Below are 25,000 nucleotides of genomic sequence, written 5' to 3'. Positions count from 1 at the left end.
TCGGTGTCGCTCTATCATAATTAAAGACAAGGCTGCAATGAAACACAGACATTTCTCGACCTCGAATCGCTTTGCGTGGACGCGAAGGTGTCAATTCGTCGCCCTATTGATTACCTTCAGTGGCATTCTTTTATGGACCTGTATCTACATGATTAACGAGAGCGACGAAACTGCCCTGTCATTAAACATCGCTGACAAAGCAAAGAAAAATCGTGATAACGCTTCCATGGCAAATTCTAGTCCATCGATCACAATGTTCGTGAGGATGGCGGGCAAACTAAAACTACACAGGACTCGTTTTTACTGTGATTTTTTCAGGACTGCTGTTCTCTTCTGGCCCGCATCGTTTGGGAAGACAGTCGTAGTTCTTGACGAAGAATCAGTTGCGGATCATGTTTACGCAAATAACCTAACAATTCAAATCAAACAACACTTTCCAGACCGCAAACTTGAGGTGGCCTTTGAGTCTTTACCCATAGACGCAAGTGTTTTAAAGTTCAAGGATTCTGACAAATCTCCGGGTTACAACCGCCAACTCTGGAGCAGTTTCTTCATTGATCTATACACAAACGACCGCATTGTAGCATGGATGGATACCGATGTTGCATTTCTGGCACCCGTAACAAAAGCAACCATATTTAACGGCTCAAGGATACGCATCCTGGGTTCTGAGTGCAATATGAATATCGGCTGGGTGCAAAAGTGGGCGAAAACTACCGAAATCGCGCTTGGGTTACCGATGGTCGCAGATTTTATGACGTATTTTCCTGTCTACATTTACCGCGACACTTTTGCACACTGCAGAGAGTACATTCTACAGAGATTTAATACAAGTAACTTTGAAGAAGCCTTTCAGAAGATATATCATGGCGACAATTTGATATCACCTGTCAGTGTAGTGATTAGTTTCGCTTGGTTCTTCGAGAGAGATCGATACGACTGGAATCTAAAGATATGCAGTGAGCTGAAATTATACAATAGACGGCTCCCAATCGGCCACAAAATTACACCACAAGACACAGAAGATATTCTCTCCCAGCCCCAAACGGCTTTCCACGTACCTCACGCAGAAGAGCCCCTTTTCCCAAACATCTTTAGCAGTTACTGTCTGTCACACGAGGCAGCGGGAAACCCACGGGCCATGTGCTCCAATCATTCCGTTTCACTAGCCGATAACTTTGTTCTTTTTTACCACGATCTTCAAAGAATCACTCCAGGTAAAACACCGTGTACTGGTAACAAGAAAACTGACCACTGTTTAAAAGTTCTAGATCGTCATTACAACCAAGTTGGGTTGGACATCAGAAAAGGACGCAAAATACAATGGGAGGATTTTGAAACGGTCGAAACCCTTGCAAAAGAACTTGACATTACATGCACAATGAAGGCAAAGGAAAAAAGACAGACTGATTAGAATTGATAACTTAGAGTCACAAGTGTGATTATGAAAATATCGAGGGACCCCAGACAGTATAAATCACATGTAGTAAAATTTTAAGACGTTCTCGGCTAAAAATAATATATAGATTTAGGCCAGCCTAAAAGCGGAGCTCCTCAGTTATTTTTCGGAATGTTGTTACTAATGAAAATAATCCAACATGTATGTGAAGTAAATTGCGAATGTTTTAATAGTTTCAGCCGGAACTAGGATTACATCAGCAGATCGAGGTGAAATATGGTGTGATTATGATATAAAGAGCCATGATTTCAAGGATTTCTGGAAAGCCACTAATAACAGAACTGTCTTCTGTGCTTTTTGGTGGCATTTCTTGTTCTTTCCTACTTTATGAAGAAAGACAAGGCATTGGTATTAATCATTATATTCTTCCTTAGTTAACATGGGGACTCTTACACAAAAGAAGTTTACACATTTTTTTGTTGTGGGGGCTGATTGAAATGCAGTGGTTACAACATACTTAGTCCCTAAATCTCTACCAAATGAAATCTTGCAAAAATACCAAAACAGTACACATATGTGAAAAGTTGGAAAGTTTTGTTTTCTAACTTGTTCCCAAAGATACATTTAACCATATTCACTATTGCATGGAGTCTCCTCCTGCTGGAAGGGTTTGCAATAAGCAAAATCACTCTGGCATGAACGGTAATTATGATATTTTTCTGCTGATCATGAATAATTGCATAAGCTTCTAATAATAGTTTTATTATTCAATTTCAATGTGATTTGTTCTTTTTCTCGACTGAGATTGTGGACTACAGGAGCTGTTATTGGGTTCCATTAATTAATTTTGTTATGATTAAATTATACCAAGAATTATAAGTAAGCTAAGAGTATGTACACGTATTTTGTCTGTACTACACAACCAAATGCACTCAAAGGTTATCAGGCATAGGTATATTTGTCAGAAGAGCTCAGCATATCCAAGGTATGTTTTGATTGACACATAAGATAATTTACAGCAAAATGGATAAACAATACATCAATATCCTACATGCACCAAAGCCAGACATGGGGTTATAAGGCAATCATTTAAACAACAGATTGAAATAATTTATAAATTAGAGAACACTATTTGTACAACAGTATGGAACAAATTAACCTTATTGGACATTGCGAATGGCGAGGCTGTCTGTAGAATGTCACAAATTTCTTAACCCTTTCTTTCTACAAAAGTGCTAATCCTGCAACTTTGCTTAAGACCCAGTTCTCCATTTCGTGTTGGCAAAGTATCAATTTATGCCATGTCCAATGCGGATTATCACAAAATTGATTTAAAAGCTCAATAAATATCATTTTAAAGCCAAAAAGCCAATTATTTAAATAAAACATGAGTAAATTATCTCTAAGAAAAACTGATTAATTTAACAGGCACTTAAAATAATTAGTTAATGTATGTGTTTCTTAATAATGTAATGCAGTGTATCTGTCACAATGTTGCAGCTATGATATTACTACACACAGAATGGGTTGCAGACCTGAACCTCCAAGTCAGTTTATTCAATGAAATTGGTGCAGAATTTATAATCCCATCAAGTTTTCTGTAAATACAGAGAAACCAAATAAAGCGTTAACGTCAACCGATAAGGTGTCTTCGTTCAAATAATGATCACCTGCGACTGCACATACCGGTGTTTAGGACAAAGACCTACGGGGGACGCGCTTTTTCATCTTGTGCGCCAGCACTGTGGAATAGCCTCCCACTTGATGTGAGAAGTGCCCCATCAGTGGATACGTTTAAAACTAAGCTTAAAACGTTTTTGTTTAATAATTATCTTTAGTATTTCTATAAAGAATTTTAGTATCTTATAATGAATTTTAGTATTTTATCATCCATTGTAAGTTAATATATTTTCCTTACATTGGTTTCGTTATCATTTTTCTCATTTTTATTCTGTGAGAGCATTGAGATTTTTTAATGTAATGCGCTAGAAATAAATTATTATTATTATTATTATTATTAATCTTAAGTAATGAATTATTGGACTCTTTTACATGTATGTGCAGTGTATGTTCCATTAATATTGGGGATCTGTTAGAAGCTGCATCCATGATAAATTTATTTGTTACCGGGTGCATTTGTTTATAGAACTTTTCACAAATTAAGAGGCCCTGCGCCTAAGAAACGACCGATGATTTCCGGCTAAAAAATAAAATCGGCCGATTTTTATCTCCCAAGTAGAGGTTACCGAATACTATTTAAAAATGAATTTCTTTTCTTTCAGTTTCGCTTTAAACCAAAAATATCGAGCGGCAAACTTTTTCCGTCTGGTAGCAGCAAAATCAGGCCGAAAATAAGGCCCCGCTAAAAACTGTTCGGAAATTACTATCGCAACGCAAAATAATGAGAAAACTACACAGTGTTGAAGAAAAAGGCCTTTTAATGCAATATCATTCGATAAACATAAAAAAACTGCCGAACCGATTGAAAAATAAAGTTTCAAATATTGCATACTAAATTAGATGGAACGTTGGAGCTGATTTTAAAATAATTATTTCTCAAAAGTTCAACGCTTTTGAAAGCAGTCACGGTGATGAATCAGACATTGGAGGGATATACATCACGTTTCTGAAAAAACATTTTTCGGCCAAAGTATATTGACCTTGTACAAAGCGTTCAAAGTTACCGTGTTTACCGTTATCCTGCTACTTCGGCGAAACACTTCTCTTTTGCCAATACGGCCGTGGATAGCGTGGTAAACGCCACCTTAAACCTTGCTAGGCATTCCAAGACCATCCTGAGTAGAAGGACGTAGAATTAAAAGAGAAAGGAAGATTAAAAATACGCAGAAAAAGAAAATAACTCGAAATTACCATCTGCTAACGAAAGTTGAATGTGGAAAATATCGTCGCGTGACAGCGGCCATTGACGTCATTTGTCTACACAGGGGCGGAATCCAAACGAATACACAAATAGGAAAACAATTTTTCCCGGCCAGAAAACGTTTAGTGGAGCAATGTTATGTTATTTTTCACAAATGATGGTCACTCAAAAAGAAATGGTTGGTGGCAGAGTGATATTTAGTCTAACCCTAGAACTAGTTAGACTAAACTCTCACTTCTTTTAGCTTGAATAAGGTTGGTCTGTTTACTGTTAACATACAGTAACACTTAAAAAGTCTAGTCTGCATTTTAACACCTGACCTGCAGTCCAAAGTCTGTGTCTTATACTGACCACATTGGAAAGCATGCCTTTTTGCAAAAAGCACCATTTTGAGAAAACACATGAAAACTGTACCATCCCTCCTTCCCCAATAGTAAGTTTAAGTCTTGTTCCAAGCAAATACTGTATGCCATCTCTCCTAGATACTTTTAAGGAGAAGGTTCAGTAGCCTACACTGCAACAAAATTCTACTGATTCATATTGTGTTCCAGATAAATTCCATACCCTTGCAGACCATGCCACCAAATTTTGTTTACTCCCTCCCCCAACTTCCAACCATCTTAAGGGGTCACCACCTTACTGTGGAGGGATGGGTTTTGTATCCGTGACCCAATGAGCTATGTCAGCTGGAGTCTTGTACTTCTGGTAGGTTGAAGGATAGGGACCAGACAAATTGTGATCACCCGGCTTTCTAGGTTTGGTGTTGGGCTGAGGGCTGATAACCCACTACTGCAGAAATTAAGACTGTAGCAGATACAGAAGATATTCAAATCTCTATCAACATCAGTGAAGCAACAAGGGCTCATATCATAACACATGCATTTGGAGCAAACCCCTTCCTCTGAACACCCCACTGAAAATGCCAGTTCACCTTCATACTTTCCTTTTCAAAATTTTAAGTTTCGAATTCTCTCTCCCCCCCACCCCCCAACTCCTCAGAATTTCCATTGACCTCCCTTGAGGTGGATATGGTTATCTTCTGGCAACACAATTCACTTTTTGGTATATTAATCAGATCAGGCAATGATGTCTCAGCAAAATGTTTATCTGATTAAAATGCAACTTAGAGATTTGCAATTCCAAAATAACTACATGTAAAAACTATTGTTACGTTAACCTCTCCCATTCTCAAACAAAGAGACCAAACAAGCATGACTTGAATTGTTTCATTAAAGACACCCCCCAAATATAGAAAACTAAACTGAAATAAAAATAAAATCCAACACAAACACACAAGCAATGAGCATCATTAAAAAACTGGATCATTGGATAATGCAATTTGAGAGTTTTCATTGTTTTAGCCATCAGGGGTTATGAGCCATTATACCAAGCTCTACAAAATAACATGGGAAGCGTATGCATGATTTTTTGAGCATATTCATTGTTATTTAAGTCTAGTTTTCTTTATTTTGGGGGCCTTTTTAATAAAACAATTATTCCACTCGTGCCTGTTGGATATGAGAAGATTAAAGCCAACTCAGCGCTACGCACCTTGTTGGCTATCTATTATCTCATATCCAACACGTTCTCGTGGAATAATTGATAATTATTCACTCCCTAACAAGTGAATGATGCGTGATCCAAACAATAACAAAATGGCCGGCGAAAACTTATGTTCCGCCAGTGTTTCTGAAACTGAAATCCTGAGAATACAAGAAGATACTGTACCAGAAAATACAAAAAAGTCTTCAAAGTTTTGAATTTTGAATTTTCATTTCAAGTGAAAATGAAAACTTTGATTGAACAATGAAATTGTTTTGCAAACATACTTTTCATTTAGATTGCTGATTTGAACAGTGTTAAAAAACCATTTGGCTAGATTGTGATCAACAAGGACTTTATCGCAGGTTAACTAGACTTGCCATGTTAGAAGATTCTGTAAAGAATTGTGCACATCTTCATGCCGCTTGCATGTTTTCCACGCATGAATTGAGAGGTCAATTAAACTATCTTTTAATGGTTTCCTTTTCATCTGTTGTTGAGATCACTTTGTACATAAACTAAAGACTTGTCAATCTCAGTAAATAACAGCCACTATTCACCTCCATTGGAAAGAATAATTGTTAAATATCGCATAGACTTCCACACCAAAATATTATGATCTACAAATTTTTAAGAAGTCAAATCCCAACCAAGTTGTTTACCAAACTATAATTTTTCTGTCTTTAAACATTTTACTTTATTCATTACTGGGAATTCTGAAATACTTGTTCCATGCATTTGGTTCCTTAATTATCCCTTTTATTATTCCTTAACCTTTTTATGAAAGGGGACATATCATTTAGTATCCTCTCCAAGGAAGATGGCATTCATTTCATCCATGAAAAAAACTTCAATCTTCAAGTTGATGTACATGGCCACGTCACACTGTCTCCAGCCAGAGAATCAAGTCATTGAAAGAGAGGAGGAGAGCTGTGAAAATCTGAGGTCTAACTGTCTAAAAAAAGAGGAAAAATGTAAAATTAAATTAAGCTATACTTTGGCTTCATCCTTGAATACTTATTACATTGCAAGAAGAAATGTCATTAATTTAGTATCTGCACTATTCATACATTATACAATACTGCGTAGAGCATTGAAGACTACACAACTTCTTTCAACCTATAATTATTGTGAATACCTCAGTCATTTTGCTAGCTTTGTAACTGGGAAATTTAAATCATGAAGTACAACAAAAGGATTGTTACTTCTTGAGGTTTCACTCAATAAAAAATAAATAAATAAAAATATTTCATTAACCTCATCATCATCAGACTAATTAAACCCAAAAAAGTCTGCCTTCAGGTCAAAAAATAATTTTACAAGATAACTTTTAAAAACTCTTCCAAAACCACGCAATTAGTCCATTCAATAACAACAAAACAAAAAACTTAGTGTGCGTCTGTCATATTAGATTCTTGCACCGCTGCAAGAACTTTGAAATTGTAGACAACCCAAGCCAGAGGATATATCCAAACGTAGAAAGAAATGTGTCACCTTGAATAGTATGCTGATATCCGGACTGAACATCAGTTGGCTACGCTTTAAAACATTCATTGCATGTAAGATTTATATCCTTAAATCTAAAAAATTAAGCTCATTTACGGTACAGTGTCAACGGTTTTCGTCACTTATTTATATGAACATGGCAGACAAAAAACCTAACGGGTCTCTTCCCAGAGGCAAGTCGAGGTATGACGGGTAATTCAAATGATAGCGAACAAAATATTCAACTTTTAAAATGCAGACTCATCGAGCCAAAAAGTTTCCGAAGCCACACACGAACTAGAAAATGTTGCCACTTGCAAAAATCAACCATTTACGGAAGGAAAGGAAGGAAAACTTGGCTTACCTTTCAACATAGCTTTCCATTATGCTGCGTTCATTGTGTTAAGTCATCTGTACACCGATATCTGCAGCAGAAGAGTATTGTAAATAAACTAAGCAGGTGCTTCGATCTGTTAGGCACAAAATGAACACGATACCAACGGACAAAAGAAATCACAACACAAAGAACAACACACAAAGAAAGCGAAAAAACCAGGCTAACATTTGCAACATACTTACTTTTGCTTGATTCGCATTCTCTGCGACAAGTAGAAGTTCTAACTGGGTAAAAATCCACAATATTTCTTGCTGTTCGATGCTCCTGCTTGTAAAATGTTCAGGTTCAGACATTTTCGAAACTCGTTTGCAGCCGCAAATTGTCAGCGGCAAGCGCTTGAGGATGCTCCAAGACACCAAGACAACGGATTTCTCAGCCAATCAGCGGTTTTTCCGCCGTGCAACCTTCCTGTGGTATATGTTCGTCACGACACGAGCGTTTCATTCTTGGGCTGCCAGATCCACTTGAAGCCCGCGTTATAACTTTGCAGCGGTAGATTTTGAGATGAGTCCGCTGGTCGTAATTGCGTTTTGCGTTCCATCACGTGTAGACTAGTGAGAGCAAAGTTTTTCGATCTGTGGTTACGTGTCCGCTGTTTTTTTTTCCATTTGTGATAAATTTCGACGGTATGTGTGGCGAATATGCTATAAAGGTCATCGTTGGAAACAAGTCGATATACTGGTAAGTTCTGGTTTTTTTTTATTTTAGTGGAAACTTTAATAGTTAGCAGTTTCTTCTCGTCGTTTTACCAGAAGCTTGATTTCGCGCCTGACAGTCTTTGTCTACGTGTTGTTTGCGATCGCTCAAAAATGATAGGGTTGCCTCAGTCCAATTTTACATTGAAAAGTCTTATTGGTTTCAACAGAATGCGTTTGTCGAGTGCAAATGTTTATATTGGACCTTATTCACCAGTGAAATGACTCAGAAGTGGATGTACTGGAAGGTGACAAAGGATCCGTCAGGTATCCGGTCGTTTCGCCAACGAGTCGTTCCGCCAACGACTCGTTCGCCAACGTCTTAGGTCGATTCGCCAACGTCCTAAGTCGTTTCGCCAACGTCCTACCGGTCAATTCGCCAACGTCATATATCCAATACTAACGAAAAAAAAGCTGCTTATTGATGTTTGGAATGCAATCCTGATCCTTGGGTGATCCTTGGGTCAAGAAATTTTAAGTCACTGCCAGTTTCGCTTGACTGACTTAAGATCAATTTGCATGTTTCTGATAGTTTCACAAGCCGGCTCGTGGGCGCTACATCGCAGTAATTTTCACGGTGAAAATTGACTGTTGAATACCAAAGTCCGATGGCTTCCAAAAGTTTGATGGCTTCCAATTCACGGATAATGCATTACGATGTAAATTAACATTATATCTTTTCCTTCTTCAAAAGCAAACAGAGTTTGTTTTCATTTTCCAGCCTTTCCAGTTGTTTACGCAAGTAACTCTAGGTAAGGGAATGAAATAAATGACAACAGACATAAGTTAAGGTAAACTTTAAACTTTTATTTAGACGTTGGCGAATTGACTAGTAGGACGTTTTCACCGTGAAAATTACCGCGATGTAGCGCCCACGAGCCGGCTTGTGAAACTATCAGAAACATGCAAATTGATCTTAAGTCAGTCAAGCGAAACTGGCAGTGACTTAAAATTTCTTGACCCAAGGATCACCCAAGGATCAGGATTGCATTCCAAACATCAATAAGCAGCTTTTTTTTCCCGTTAGTATTGGATATATGACGCTGGCGAATTGACCGGTAGGACGTTGGCGAAACGACTTAGGACGTTGGCGAATCGACCTAAGACGTTGGCGAACGAGTCGTTGGCGAAACGACCGCAATTCATCCGTCAGAACGACACCCGTTTCTCATTCTCCTAGATTGGCTCATCGAGGATTGCTGTCCATTAAACCCTTACACTCAAAAGAAGATTACATACCGGGTTTCAGTTTGCACCAATCTCGGTTGTATGAGAGTGGAATTTTTTTCAGTATCTGCAAGACGATTTCGAGGTTTTACCGCGTTACGGTTTTGTATAACACCCTAGATACGGCGGTACTGATTGTTGGCGCTTTCCACCAACCTAGCGGAGAACTTTGACAGTTGCCTCAGGTTAGTTTTTATTTTTTTGTGTAGTTTATTTGTTTCATTGATGAAATATCATGATGATTATTTAACCACGGACCTATGAGTATTAAACGGTTAACTCAAAGGTCATAGTACTCTATTTACGGTATTAAACTCTTGACAGGACAACGTCAAGGGGTAGAGTGTTCACTGTATACTGTCATATTTAAATGTGTCGAACTTCACTGTAAATTAAGTTGATCAGCAGATTCTCGAGCTGTCAATTGCGAATATTTCGATCAAGTGTTCTCTTTTGTCAGACATTTTCTTGACCACAAATTTCCCACTCTTTGCTTGATGCTGAGTCGGCCGGTCGCGTCCTCAAAAAGCGCGGGAATTTTGCCGCGCGTGTTGCAATTTTCCGGCTCAATGGTTACGACTTGTTTGGTTTCTTGCGGAATGCCAAAACAAAGGTAGTGCATTGAATTGTCGGGTTTTGCTTTGTTTTGCTTTTAATAAATGTTATTTTCAAGGCAATTGGCTTCAGCTGCTAGCTAAATATATTCGTTTTTCTATGTTTGAAGAAGCACAGTGGTTCGTCGGTCAAAACCGAGAGGTGTTGTATGGCCAGAAGTAGATGAGGAGGAAAAAAGTAGCTTGCTTTCGCTAATTCAGTTTTTCCTGATTTGGTTTCATCATTAAAAAAAGGAGACACTTAAGGAACTTTTGGTCTTAAAAAATTAATACATTTCAGAAGCCCAGAAGAAAAAAGACACCAAGAGGAAGAAGAATTGAGAAGAAGGGAAGAGTTAAAGGAAAGAGTGGAAAGAGAAAGGCTAAAGAAATTAACCAAAAAAAGAAAATAAATTTGTGAAATCAAATTTGTCAAATGACAATAAATTTGTAAACAACTGATCCATACAGCTGTAACTGTGGCTTATTGTGTTGTGCAAGCCTCTCCCAAAATAATCGCCCCTTACAAGCCATTTGACCATTCATAACTCAAAGCAATTACACTTAGCCAGTACAAAACTCTGGAAAACTTACATGAGCAAGTCATGACTGGTTTTGGTTTTATCTCTGATTTGTTGAGAAAGTGGTGCAAGTTTTTTATGCCAATCTTTATAGCTTGACGCACTTAGTGAGCTCTGTATCGTGCGACAAACACCGCAGCTTTGTTTACAAATGAGATCAACAGTTTTGTGGTGATGTTTTTAACATTGAAAGGAGGCTGTGTTACCGGTCAAAGAAATTCTCGCTCTCTGGTTGGCTATTAAACTTGTGAAAAAAGTTTGTTGGGTGGCTACACAAAGGCGCATCGCGCTGTAAGCAAATGAATGAAAAACTTCAGTAAATGCAAATTACTTTCCCCACTCAAGGGAACGTTACTTCACCGGGAATTGTGCAACTTGTTAAGATTATTTGTGCAATATTGATTAAAATGAAAAGTGCAATTTTATTCCCAGACAAAGATGTGCTATAAAGTCTCCAATGAAATCGCTTTAATACACATTTGCATGTCTGTAAATTTTTCCATATTTAGCAGTGTTTTGCACCATGATACAACCGTCCCTCAGGTTTTAATAAGACGACAACATGGAACTATTTATATGCTTATTTCAACTAACACTTTCATTTAATTGTCTATTTTTTGAGATCTCTTATTTAATGCCTTATATTAAGTATAATTTTGAAATAGCAGTAGCAACTGCAGTAAACAAGGAAACTAGCTTCGTAGATGTACATTTAATGTAAAAATCCTACAATTAGGTTAAATAATACTGTGGTATTCTGTGGTAATTGCAGTAGTTAAAGTGCTTATGTACATTTATCATTTAAAATATTAACGTAATACCAATGATGAAGCACTGCATAACATTATTATACACCAGGGTGCTACTATGGTCCTGCGTAGACAACTACATTTTCTTATTTCTGTACATTGCGTACTGGCCATCAAAATAATCATGCCTTACATGTAAATGCCAATTCTCTAAAAGAATAGTTAAATGCCAAACCAGTTAGTGGCAATTTCCCTAAATGAGAGAAATGGTTTTGATTGTGTGATACTATACCCCTAGGCCCTACGTGGTGTAAGGGAAATTGGTTTTCTATACTACTGCAGTTTTCTGTTGTTACAAGATGTGTTAACATTTATGACATACAAAAATTAAGCAAATCCATAATGGCACATATTGATGTGAATTATGTGAAAGCACTGAATGATGTGGATGGAACTTTTTGTGGAGCAGGCTAAACTAGGCTTCTTGGATATGATTCGTGATGTACTAATTTGAAGATAAATCCTCGGTAAAAGGTTTTCAGAAAAGTATATTATAGAACCAATGTAATATTAGTAAATAGTATTGGCAAATAGTATTGTATTGTATTCTTGTGTTTTCATGTTATTGTATTGTGTGACTTACATTGCACTTGTTGATTTACATGTATGATAAAGTTCTCCTCATGATCAGCTATAAATTAAGACTTAAAGTATATTGCTACTGCCTGCATCACTATAGCTACAGGAACAATTATTACAGTTTGAAAAAAAAAAACCAACATTTCTCCACATGTCAGCTGGTTACAGTTTATCTGAATCGTAGAATATTTTAGTGCAATATGCCTTAAGTCCCCATTTATTATGGAAGCTTGGCAACTTTTCGATTTTCAATATAGAAACTATTCTTCTGTTGTAATTACAATTGCATCTGATCTGTTTCTGTGTTTAGGTTTCCTGAAGTTTGTCAGAGTGGAGTTGCCTTTAAGCCACTGGCTCTTGACTACCAGTGCCAAGCGATCACATGTATTAATATTTTTGTGTAGTTGCATAAGTCCTTTCAAGCCTGTTGACCTCTGAGTGTATACTTTCTGAGCAGTGTTCAGCTTCCGTGCCCATGGTGTTCTTGGAAATGGCTTTCTCAGAGACATGGAAAGTCAACAGATGCAATTTTTGAAGCAAGTTGGTGTTTGGAAAGTTTATAGGAAACCAGTGACCAAAGCTAGCACACCGGACTGCAAGGAAGGCTACCTCATGGCGACAGAGAGGAGTACTGGGCATATGGGCTTTAAGCTATGCAACCTGAAAGAAGCTTATGTCAACTGTGATAATAATAAATTTCAGACAAACAGTGGGTTGAGCTTTTTTCCATTTTGATTTCAAAAATGTTACAGGCTGTTGTTTTTGTTATACTGTCTAGTATTAATACAGTGTAGATTTTAGGAAGGTAGGCAATCACTTTGTGTGAAATTATTTCTTTTTTATGTCTTTGGTAACCTGTATTAAATTTAAAAAATGTTTTGCAGAGCTGAGATAATGGTGAAACATACTAGCAAAAGTATGGCTCGGTGACATAACAACACAAGTTGACTAGGCTTGCTCAACACAACAACTTTATTCTCTAAGCATCTTGGGTAATACAACAGCTTAACACAACTTCCGGTTACGAATATATTACACTGCTTTCCCCCAGATTTTCAGGATGCACTTATACCCAAGACATAGTGATAACCTACAGTTACAGGTTAAGTTTAACAACTGGTTTTCTAATCCTTTGAGATCTTCGCAAAACTGTAGGTGGACTACTTACAACTAAAGGAGATACAACAGTATCCTCGTTTTCAGGCAGATCTACATGTGGTTCAGAAGTACTATCGAGAGGATTCACATTATCATCATTTATTTTCTGACCACTTGATTCAGGCACCACGACATCTGGCTCACTGACATCATCTGGTACATTATCGTGTGCTCTTATCATGTGATCAGTGTGCACATATCTGGTTTTGTGTCCTGTCCTAACTACATAGGTTCTGGGCCCACAAACTTTAATTATAGTGCCTGGAATCCACTTATCAGTCTTAGAATTGGCCCTCGAGTTTCGTACCCGCACCCTGTCATTTCTTACAAAGGATCTTTCCCTCTTACATTTCAAATCCTTATACATTTTCTGTTTCTCTTGCTTATTCTCTACAACTTGTGCCAGATTAGGCTTAATCAGACTTAATCTTGTTCTTAGGCAACGCTTCACCATCAACTCAGCGGGGGTCACACCGGTTGTACTGTGAGGGGTTGTGCGATACCGAAATAGAAAATTAGCAAGTCTGTGCTTCATAGAGATGCCCTTTTTACCCTCAAGCACCTGTTTAACTAAAGCATCCTTAACAACTCTCACAGACCTCTCCGCTGCCCCATTAGATTGAGGGTGATAGGGTGGAACCAACGTGTGCTTGATGCCGTTTTTGCGCATGAATTCGGTAAATTCAATGGACGTAAACTGTGGTCCGTTGTCAGACACCACCTCTTCAGGTAAACCATGAGTAGCAAAAATTAAACGGAGCTCATCAATAGTCCGTTCAGTAGTTGTAGAGCTCATATGTTTCACTTCAATCCACATTGAGTGGCTATCGATTACTACAAGGAAGTAATCATTACCCTTCTGACAGAAATCAACATGGATCCGTTGAAATGGTCTAGTTGGCCACTTCCATGGGATCAGGGGTGCACTGGGTGGGGCATTTCTAACATTTTGGCATACTGTACATACTCTCACTGCTTCCTCGATTTCCTGATCCATTTTTGGCCACCACATGCATGTACGAGCAATTGCTTTCATACCACATATACCAGGGTGTTCCCAATGCAACTGCCCCAGCATTTTGGCTCTAAAGATTGGTGGAATAATCACCCTAGAGCCCCAAAGGACACAGTCCTGTTCACAGGACAGCTCATTTTTTCTATTATAGGGTTTGAGGGTCTCATCAGGACACCCTTCTGGCCAACCTGACGTCACAAATTGATGTACCTTACCAAGTACAGGATCTACAAGGGTTGCCTTTCCGATATCTTCTGCAGAGATTGGAAAATCATCATCAATTACCCTCACACTGTAGACCACACCCTCACTTCCCACTGTGGAGTCCTCATGTGGTAGCCTTGAGAGAGCATCACAGTTGGCATGGTCTTCAGATCTTTTGTATTCAATCTCATAGTCATACGCCGAAAGTACTAGAGCCCACCTCTGCATTCGAGCTGCTGCTAGTGTGGGGATAGCGGATTTTGGATTGAAAATTGCCAACAATGGTTTGTGATCAGTGATCAGGGTAAATTTACGCCCATACAAAAACTGGTGAATTTTTTTTACACCAAAAACAATTGATAATGCTTCACGCTCAATTTGTGCATAGTTCTTTTCACTTGAACTCAGTGTCCGAGAGGCATAGGCTATTGGCCTCTCCTGGCCATCATCCATCACATGGCTAATAACTGCTCCAATTCCATAGCTGGACGCATCACAAGCAAGTCTCAGTTCACGGTCCCCATCATAATGCACCAACAGTGCATCACTGGTGAGACCTTGTTTACAAGCTTCGTATGCTTGCTGACACTCTTTTGTCCATGTCCACTGGACACCCTTTTTGAGGAGCTCATGTAATGGTGCTAGTGTGGTTGCTAAACCTGGAAGAAATGGGTGATAGTACTGGACCATGCCCAAAAAAGATCTCAACTCACTGACGTTTTGTGGTACTGGTGCCCTTTTTACGGCAGCCACTTTTTCCTCAACTGGATGCAAACCTTCAGCATCTATCTTCAAACCCAAATAGACAACTTCCCTCTTCAGAAATTCACACTTTGCCATCTTCAAATGCAGGTTATATTTATGCAACCTCTCCAATACCTCAGCCAGGATTTTGATATTCTCCTGCCAACTGACACCACCAATAAGAATGTCATCCTGCTTACACACACATTTTTCTACTCCTTGCAAAATCATATCCATTTTAGCTTGGAATATTTTAGGTGCTGATTTAACCCCATATGGTAATTTGGTGTAGGAATAGAGTCCCTTGTGTGTGCTAATTGTCAGGTACTCACGACTTGCTTTATCAACACTTAGCTGAGCATATGCATGCGACAAATCAAGTTTGCTGAAACATTTTGATCCCGAGAGGGCAGCATACAAGTCCTGTTGGGTGGGAAGGGGATACTGCCCATCTTCAACAGCTGAGTTGATGGTTACTTTGTAGTCCCCACAAATTCTAACCGATTTGTCAGCCTTTGGCACAACTACTATTGGGCTTGCCCAGTCTGATCTGTCAGTTTTAACGATTACCCCATTTTTCTCTAACTTATCCAACTCCTTTTCGACTTCATCTTTTAGTGCATATGGAACTCTACGTGGCTTAATAAATATGGGCTTTGCACCATCTTTCATGGTGATGTGTGCTTCCAACCCTTTCATGCCCTCATAGCTATCTTTGAACAACTCACTGTGTTTAACTAGTAATCCATCAAGTTGACTTTTGGCACTTTCCAACTCGGATCTTGTTAAACTAAATATTTCACCCCACTCAAGCCTTATCTGGTTTAACCAATTTCTTCCCAGCAAAGTAGGCTTCTTCTCATAATCAGCTACAATAATTGGCAATGCATATTCATGGCCCTTGTACACTACATCACACAGCATTTCACCACACACTGTAAGGGTTTCACCCGTATAGGTTTTCAATTCAACTTTTGACGGACGAAGTGGAAAATTACTGAATTTCTGAGAATGTGTTCTCTTACTCATTATTGAGTAATCAGCTGCAGTGTCTGCTTCCATTGCACATGGTGAACCATTTATGGTCATTTCTACAGTATAACTTTTGTTGGTAGGATTATCTGTACCAACTGCATACATGGAATAAATACCTAACTCATCATTATCATCACAACCTTCTGTGTTTGATTCTAAGACACTATGAACAGTACCTTTAGCTCCTGGTTGTTTTGTTTTCATGCCAGACTCAACATCTTTACTGCGACAAACTGATGCAAGGTGACCTACTTTGCTACATTTGTAGCATTTTGCTGACTTAAATTTACACTTAGGTGCAGCATGCTTACCACCACACCGGTAACATGAGGGTTCCTTAGTGTTTACAGTTTCCAGTTTATTTACTATGCCTTGGCTGTCATCACTTGCACTGACAGGACGGAATTCTTGGGTGTTCTTCTCTTCCATTGACTTTGCAATCTGGCACGCTTTCTCAAAAGAAAGATCCTCGGTGTTCAAAAGTTTATTCTGTATTTTGGGATTGTTCAATCCGCACACAAAACGGTCTCTCAGAGCTCGGTTGAGAAACTCTCCATAGTTACAATGAATCGATAACTTCTTCAAGGCCACAATAAAGTCACTGATGGATTCGTCTTGTGTTTGATAGCGAGTTCCAAAATGAAAACTCTCTGCTATCTCCAATGGCGCTGGATTGTAATGTTTCTCCAATGCTTTGACAATGTCCGCAAAAGGAGTGTCTTTTGGTTTCACTGGTGCCAGCAGATTGCTCAGGGTAGAATATGCTTCGGGTCCAATCTCAGTCAGAAAGATAGCACGTTTTCTATTTGCAACTGCGAGATTGGCTTCCTCTTTACCCTCGCTTGTTTCTTCTATGATATTATTTGCCATGAAGAACATTTCCATTCTTTCCACATAGGAACGAAAAGTCTCTCGCTCAGGGCTGAACTCGCCGACACGACCAAACAATCCAATTCCCGCCATTTTGATAGCACGTGCTCAAACTTTGATCAAGTTGCCTCGGTCGAAAACAAACCTTTTTCCTCACACAGAGAAAATCAAAACTTCACTGGATTCCTCATGCGTCTTCGTGCATGTAGAGGATCCCATCCTCGTCGCCAAAATGAAACATACTAGCAAAAGTATGGCTCGGTGACATAACAACATAAGTTGACTAGGCTTGCTCAACACAACAACTTTATTCTCTAAGCATCTTGGGTAATACAACAGCTTAACACAACTTCCGGTTACGAATATATTACAAATGGCACACACTGGGCTAGCAGGATGAATTAAGTTCTTTTTTATCCATGCAGGCTTCACACTAGTTCATTATTTTGCTGCATTGTTTCAAAATGCACATGTAACAACTGAAAATTTTCAATTTTGTTTTCCAAATAAAACATCTTTGTAGTTGTTACTCATCTGCTTAAGTGTAAAAGACTTTATGATGTTCAGACCTCCCTCTGAAAATGACTTCAGAAACTGTTCCTTGTTTCTGTTAATCGATGTTGCAGTCTGATGTATGACATCATCTGCCATCTTTGTTGCTGACGCTACACTCTCTACAAATTTCTTAATGACTTGACTCCTTTTTTGCAATGTGCTAGAAGATGCAGATGAACTTCCAGTTTGTGGCTGGGAAACTGGCATTAACTTGATAGGCTTTCCTTTTGATTGGTTTGCATACATGAAGCCTGAATTACTCTGCCCAGTCTTCTTGTTGATGAGACTCATAAATACCTGCAGGTAACATAAGCCTAAGGTTACTTACAGATATTTTCAGGAAGATACTATTATCAAGTTTTGCTAACAGAAGAATGAACTAAGTAACAGGATTATACCTGTTTATCAAATTATTCCAAGATATCACAATTGGAATGCAGATCAACATGGCAAAAACCTAAGATACCTCTCCCATTCTTGGAAGAGGTAAATGTTTTTGGAACTCCAGAACTCATAACTAAACCAGCAATGGTCAGACATTGAAAATTTTGAGTGGGAGGGGGTTTCACAGTAGAAAGGTAAACTGGAAATCTCATTAAACAAAGAAAAGAAACATCTGTGGGAGAGGTACATGTTTTTGGAACTACACATTTTTAGGTCCTTGCTTTTAAACAGGTGACAAAATTTCTTAATTTGCAGGCGCGGATTTAGGATAAATGGTGACCGATTTCCGCCGGAAACAACGAGCACTGAAGGTGCAAACTACAGGGGTCTAAGGCCATGCTTCCCCAGGAAATGTTCTGGATTTGCAGTAACTCTCTTAAGTCCCCTTTCCTGGGTTTCTGAGTCATTCTGAAAACTCTGACCGATTTCCGTAAAACGGTGGAAACTGGTTTAAATCTGCGCCTGATTTGAATGTAAATGGTTACCAGTCACCTCACCACCAGGGAGTTTCTCCATCAACAAACATGCTGTTTGTTTGTGTGACTGTGTACATAGCACGGTTAATATATGGTATGGCTAGTATCTTGGCCAGTTTGGTTTGTGGTTGCGAGAGTCCCTGATGGCGAAGTGATCAGTTGCCTCGTTAATAATCCATCCAAGGCAAGGATAAGAATATTAAAGAGATTTTAAAAGATGGGTTTTAGGTGACTTTTGTTTTTGTTTTTTTCAAATCATGCCAAGATATTGGTCAGAAAAAAAATATTTCTCACTATCTTAACTCCCTCTCAAGCGACCAAAAGCTGAAAAAAAAATCAAATTTCGTGAACCATGCATTGTACTGGTTTAGTTATTTCTGTATTACTTCTTAGTTCTGTGCAAGTGTGGCCAAATAGTTCCAACAGAAATTTCGACAAATATAGTTAGACGGGCAAATTATGTTTAGGTACTGGCACGACAGTCTCGAGTTACAAATATCTGCGATGCCAGCATATCTGAAAATATCCAACAGCACGACCTCCGGTAAACATAGCGGCAACCATATTGGGGTTGTTTTGGTTTCGGTGATATTTTTTACGGCAAGCCTCCGGTCCTGTTGAGCTGGGGTTATTCTGTTGACAAATGCCTTTCCTCGAGATTGGGCTTTTACAAAATATTTTTCTTTCTCTTTGTCGCAACTTCGTAGCCATCTCGTCAAATTTCTCCGACAAGAGGCACACAAACACGCATCATTGCACGATGTTTCCACATTAAAACAATTTTTCACGTCTTCCACAATATTCTCAACAATCCTATACAGCGCGACGACGATTTGCAACAACAGACGTGACAATTTCTTTGGGAAGCCATTGACAATTGAAACATTTCAAGGGCTTTATTTTCTTTATTGAACTTCCCGCCACGAGCTGGAATGCGCACGCATATTTTTTTTAAATTCAGCTCTGACAGGTGAAAGCAGTGATCGTCATTAAGTTGCCCGGGAAAATATAACGCCCGGGCGGAGTATGGGGTTGGACGCCTGGATGTTGCTTATACAATGTAGACGTGTTAATAAACCGCTGTACATGTTTACCTTGCTTGCTTGCAGTTAGCACGGTTAGGTTTGCTTGCGGTTAGTGTCACTCCATTTTGCTTGCGGTTAGCGTCACTCCATTTTGCTTGCGGTTAGCGTCACTCCATTTTGCTTGCGGTTAGTGTCACTCCATTTTGCTTGCGGTTAGCTTTCATTTGTATGTTAGGGTAACTCTATATTAATTTATATTACTGTTCATTATATGTAGTTTAAATTTTCGTCAGCTGGCAGTTAGCAGCTCGGTGGTACAGTGGTAAGTAAGGGTACAGTGGCCCGGGTTCGACTCCCAGTGACGGCAAATTCATGTAGTTCTTTTTCGTCACAAAATAGTTACAAGACTTAGAATTTTAAGTCGTATTTAGTTGACATACTGTTTCTTCGTTTAGGAACCCGAGAGGAAGTCACCCTCAATCTACGCCCGTGAGGTAGAAACACCCGCCTGAAACGCTCGTGTCGTGTAGAGATTGGTGACGTCCATTGAGACAAGAATGGCGTTCTTAGGCAGTTTAGTCTTCTCGATGAAGTTAAGAAAATCTGTTGTATCTTTAAGATACGAGGCTTGTTTTTGTGCTGTTGGCTGAATAAGGTGGTCAGCAAAAGCTGAGATCCTTTCTGTGGGGCCGTAAAGAGTTTATCAAAAGAGAAGCGTGAAGGCTTCTCAGAACAAATTCCTCTCAACTTACTTTTGAGGAAAACATGAGTAATTTTTAAAACACGCCTGCAGAATAGAGGTTACCCAGTTAGAATTGTAGCAAAACACCTTTCAGAGATTAAATTCTCTGATAGAAAAATGTCGCTAGCACAGAAAAACAAAACCGCACAAAAGAAAATACTGCGCTTTGTAACGCAATACCACCCGGCGTTGACTAACCTAAAAGGCACACTTATGGAGAAATGGCACCTTATAGATAATCAACCGCAACTGAGAGAAATCTTTATGGAGCCCCCTATCATCTCGTATCGCAAGGGAAAATCCCTAAAAGACATCCCAGTTAAAGCTAAGCAATGAAGACTCTATAACTTATTCATCTGCGAACGGCAGGAGTCGTGCAGGCTTGTCAACACTTTTATCACTCGAATGCGAATTAGTTTTAAGAAACCGCGAGTGAAATTTAGCGAATACCAATCAGTTTCCAATAACAATTAGTTTTTAGCAAGAGAGAATACAATTTAGCGAATGCGAGTTAACTTAAGCGACGGCGAATAAAATTTAGCGACAGCGAGATAAGTTTAGCGACAGCGAATTAAGTTTAGCGACAGCGAACAAAATTTAGCGACAGCGAATGAAATTTAGCGAATACGAATTAAGTTTAGCGACAGCGAATAAAATTTAGCGACAGCGAATTAAGTTTAGCGACAGCGAGTGAAATTTAGCGAATGAAAATTAATTTTTAGCGACAGCGAATTAAGTTTAGCGACAGCGAATTAGATATAGCGAATATTGAAACAAATGGACGACCATACATAGGTAGTCCGCGGACCCGGTCCGTATTGGGGGCCCGCGGACCGGGGGTCAGTGTTTTCGGGTTACCCCTGATGTCCTTGCTTACCGAATGTGCAGTTCCCGAAGATATTCACACCCAACACCCATTAATGGCCAGTCTTAAGAAATTCCAAATTAAAAGTATCAGGGAGAGAGAGCTCTAATAGTGAAAAAACCTCCATGTGGGGTATGAATATTTTCTTGAAGAAAACAATGTCTGAGAAATCATTAATTACAAAATAATGTTTAAGAAACATCTTACCTTTCAGAAAATTTTGTAATCTAGGCTGTCTGGCCAGTTCATAAATTTGACAAGTTGACACTGGGCATGTTTGTAAATTCGTGCAGTTCAACATCACATTACTATGTAGTAGCATTGGTCAACTAAAAACATCATAATTTGGTTAATTAAAATACACTGTACATTATTAGGTTGAAATATTCGTTTAGATTGTTGCACACCAACAGATACAGAAACTATTGGCACCTGAATCATAACAAGTGAAAAATCGTGCATGACACATTTACATGTACATGTAACAGCCCTCCACCTCAGAACCATCACAGATATGATATGATACTTTTAAACTCTCTGAAATTTCAGATTATTCAAGATTAACATGCATATACATCATCTAGGGCTACCCTAAAACACTGAATCCGGAAACCGAAATCCAGAATCTGGAAGCCGTAATCCGGAACCGGAAACCGGAAACCAGAATCCGGAATCCAGATATTATGAATGATGATAGAAATAATTCGCTTCAGCAGTGTCTAATAAATAGATATGAGCAAAAATTATTTTGTTGTAATCTATTTTCTTGGCTTTACCTCAGCCACAAGCTGTAATTGCTAAAACATTATTGACTAGTTCTGAACAACCCTTAGCTATACATCTGGCCCGGTTGTTCAAAAGCTGGATAAAGCTATCCATTGGGTAAATCACTATCCAATCAGGGTTAGTGATTTTTCGGCTGGATAGAGTTACTCATAGCCTACGAGCAGGCTCTAGTATCTGTCTCTAGTGTCTGAGTAGGCTAAATAGGTGTCTAGTGTTTTTCTGCACTGGCATGTGACCAAGTGCCTTCATGCGACTTTGCCGCTCATGCCCCCGGCCCAAACACGAGAGCCTGCTCATAGGCTAAGTTACCCATCTTTTGTTCAACCTGGCCCTGGTGAGAGCCCGGTTCTTGTCTAGATCAAATTGCTCTGAGAAGACTGGTGAGCAGCACAATAGCAACAAGCTATTACGGTGAGTTTCTGGCAGTCTTTTAGCATCTTTTAACAACATGTGGTCTGATCTGTTCGCAAGCGAGAAGCAGACAGAAGTAAGTGTGCAACATTTCTACAAATTGTTTTAATATGATGGCCGCCAAGAATATGAAATGCCGATTTGTCACAATATCAGTGTGGAAATTGTGTTGATCTGGAATTGGTCTCGTATCTGTTGGAAAAATCAAATTTCATATTTAGACCAGCCAGGTTAGCCTTTGGACTTCGAAAGTGGGAGGCGTGACTGTCAATGTACAGGGGACTGCCACTGACAGACATCCTGTTCTCTATGACATTTTCTATCTTGTTCAGTATCTACTAGGCGTAAAGGATAAATTTATACCTGCGGTAAATTGGAGATCACTTATTAAACAAAATGGCAATTACCAGCAAGCTTATTTCAGACACTCTCAAGGTGTTTGGAATAAAATTAAGACGCACTTTACTGAGATTGTCATAATCATAGCCCTCACTAGAAATAACGGTTGCACATTTCAACAGATGGGGAATTTTTGTTTCAAAAAAGGTTAAGTTTGAGGCCCTTTTTACTTGGCAGCTTATTTTTTACAAGCGAAAACCTAAGCAAAACAATTTTTGTGTATTTGAAGAGCTTGTTTTCTGTGATTTGCAGATTCCAGTTTCTGGTTTCTGGATTCCGGTTTTTGGTTCCGGATTCCGGTTTACTGGGTTTTAGGGTTGCCCCATCTTTAACAAAGTGTTTGCTTCACATTCAGTTTACACGTGTCTGTTATTCAGCATAGGCAGACTTATAAGTTTTCCTTCAAAAATATATTGCAACAACTATTGCATCTTTCATTACTTATTCTTGTGATGAAATGACACAAAATCCAAGTGCAAAAAGTCATAAGCATAAAACTAACTTATGTGGTAATGCTTACAGTTCCTCTTACTGTCTGCATATGCTGTCCATAAACTGGTACTGCCTAGACAATACACTCACTATTTTTCTGATCACACCTTTTAAAACGTCACTGTTATATAACTTGTCCTGAAAAAGCAATACATGAAACGTTATGCCTTTGGCAATCACCCAATACCTTCACATGATGTACAATGTACACCATATCAACATTCACTATTCTTTTTACTTTCATTGTAACTCTTTTGTGTCATTTTCCCTCACTTGAAGACAGGACTTCCACATTAGGTGATAATTTGCCTCTGGAATCTCAATGAATTCACAGGGAGTGATAACAATTAAATCGTGACTAGTTTTAGCAAAGGAGGCGTTCAAATGTCAGATTTTAATGTTAAGTTTATACAGTAACTTTACATTACTCTTCGCATATATGTGTATATATATATATGTATATGCTGGAAAAATCGATTTAGATGGAAAAATTTCAAGTAATTCGGGCGACGATCTCAGAAGATGAGCATGTTTCTTGATAACTCTCTGAATATCAGGCAGGATAGGATTGTAGTCAAGAACTAACGGGAAAACTCTCTTGACAGGCTTGGCTTTTTTCTTAAGCAATTCTGATCTCTCAATATTAAGCGCTTTGTCGAATTGTTTGTCTACTAAAGCTGCATTATAGCCCTGGGACTTAAGATACCCTTTATATTCAGCACACCTCTTGTTAAGAAAATCGTCAGAGGAACAATTACGTCTAATTCGTAGAGCAACCCCATAGGGAATAGCCCTTTTACAATGTGCCGGATGAGAACTTGAAAAAGGTAAATAAAGGTGACTATCTGTAGGTTTAGCATAAATATCTGTCTTAATAAAACCTTCCTGGAGGTGCAAAGTGAGATCCAAGACATTGAGGGTATGCTCCGAATAAACCAGCTCAAACTTGATGGTGGGATAAAGAGAATTGATGTATTCAGTAAACTCTAACAATTTAGGTAAACCATGTGGCCAAATATCGAAAACATCATCTCTATAGCGCCACCATAACATGGGTTTCACGGCACCTTCAGATTTAGCTTTCTCATCAATCAAACCCATTGCCAAGTCGGCATAACTACAAGCGTTTTTGGGCCCCATGGCTGTACCGTGTTTTTGCACAAAATTTTTTCCAGAAAATTGACAATTGTTGGTCTGGAGACAAATTTCAATAGCCTCTACAATGCAATCGGTTGATGGAAACTTATCAGATCTAGAATCAAGAGCTTTTCTAACAGCTGAAATTCCTAAATTATTGTCAATGTTGGGAAACATAGCGACTACATCCCAAGACACCAGCAAGCACCCAGGTGGTAAGGGGCCTTTCTCGGAATTGAGAATTTCGATCTTGTTAATGAAATCTGTAGTATCTTTAACAAATGAAGGTAAATTTTGAGCTAGGGGCTTTAGATAAAATTCAGTAAAGGCCGAAAGTCTTTCGATTGCCGTTCCGCAACAAGATGTAATTAGGCGGAGAGGGTTGCCTTCCTTATGCGATTTTACATTGCCAAAAGCCACTCCCGGTTTTGGTTCCAAATTGGCAACCCATGTG

The 25,000-nt window shown here is 38.8% G+C and overlaps 1 protein-coding gene and 2 long non-coding RNA genes across 4 annotated transcripts in view; 2 read left to right on the top strand and 1 right to left on the bottom strand.

The window, feature by feature from the left end:
• Positions 1–2,292, top strand: part of LOC149104431 (uncharacterized) — a 3,843-nt gene extending 1,551 nt beyond the window's left edge. The window contains exon 1 of the mRNA XM_089298982.1: positions 1–2,292. This exon is cut by the window's left edge and continues 1,551 nt beyond it. Coding sequence (XP_089155108.1) covers positions 38–1,414 — 1,377 coding nt within the window. The 5' untranslated portion in view covers positions 1–37 and the 3' untranslated portion in view covers positions 1,415–2,292.
• Positions 2,293–5,367: 3,075 nt separating this feature from the next.
• On the bottom strand, positions 5,368–8,032 carry LOC149104430 (uncharacterized). The gene is made up of 3 exons (XR_016210115.1): positions 7,887–8,032; positions 7,672–7,732; positions 5,368–6,777 (listed from the first exon to the last, which is right to left on the bottom strand). It is a non-coding gene; the product is annotated as an uncharacterized LOC149104430 (long non-coding RNA).
• Positions 8,033–8,401: 369 nt separating this feature from the next.
• On the top strand, positions 8,402–12,900 carry LOC149104429 (uncharacterized). 2 transcript variants are annotated; one of them, XR_016210117.1, is made up of 3 exons: positions 8,402–8,666; positions 9,553–9,811; positions 12,499–12,900. It is a non-coding gene; the product is annotated as an uncharacterized LOC149104429 (long non-coding RNA). The 2 variants fall into 2 exon arrangements; XR_016210116.1 differs by having other exon boundaries at positions 10,521–12,900.
• Positions 12,901–25,000: the final 12,100 nt, after the last annotated feature.

Source organism: Orbicella faveolata, unplaced genomic scaffold (assembly GCF_042242905.1).
Source record: "Orbicella faveolata isolate gen_17 unplaced genomic scaffold, um_ofav_v1 contig_34, whole genome shotgun sequence".
In the NCBI taxonomy this organism is placed as follows: Eukaryota; Metazoa; Cnidaria; class Anthozoa; order Scleractinia; family Merulinidae; genus Orbicella; species Orbicella faveolata.
This window is presented reverse-complemented; position numbering and strand designations above follow the sequence as displayed.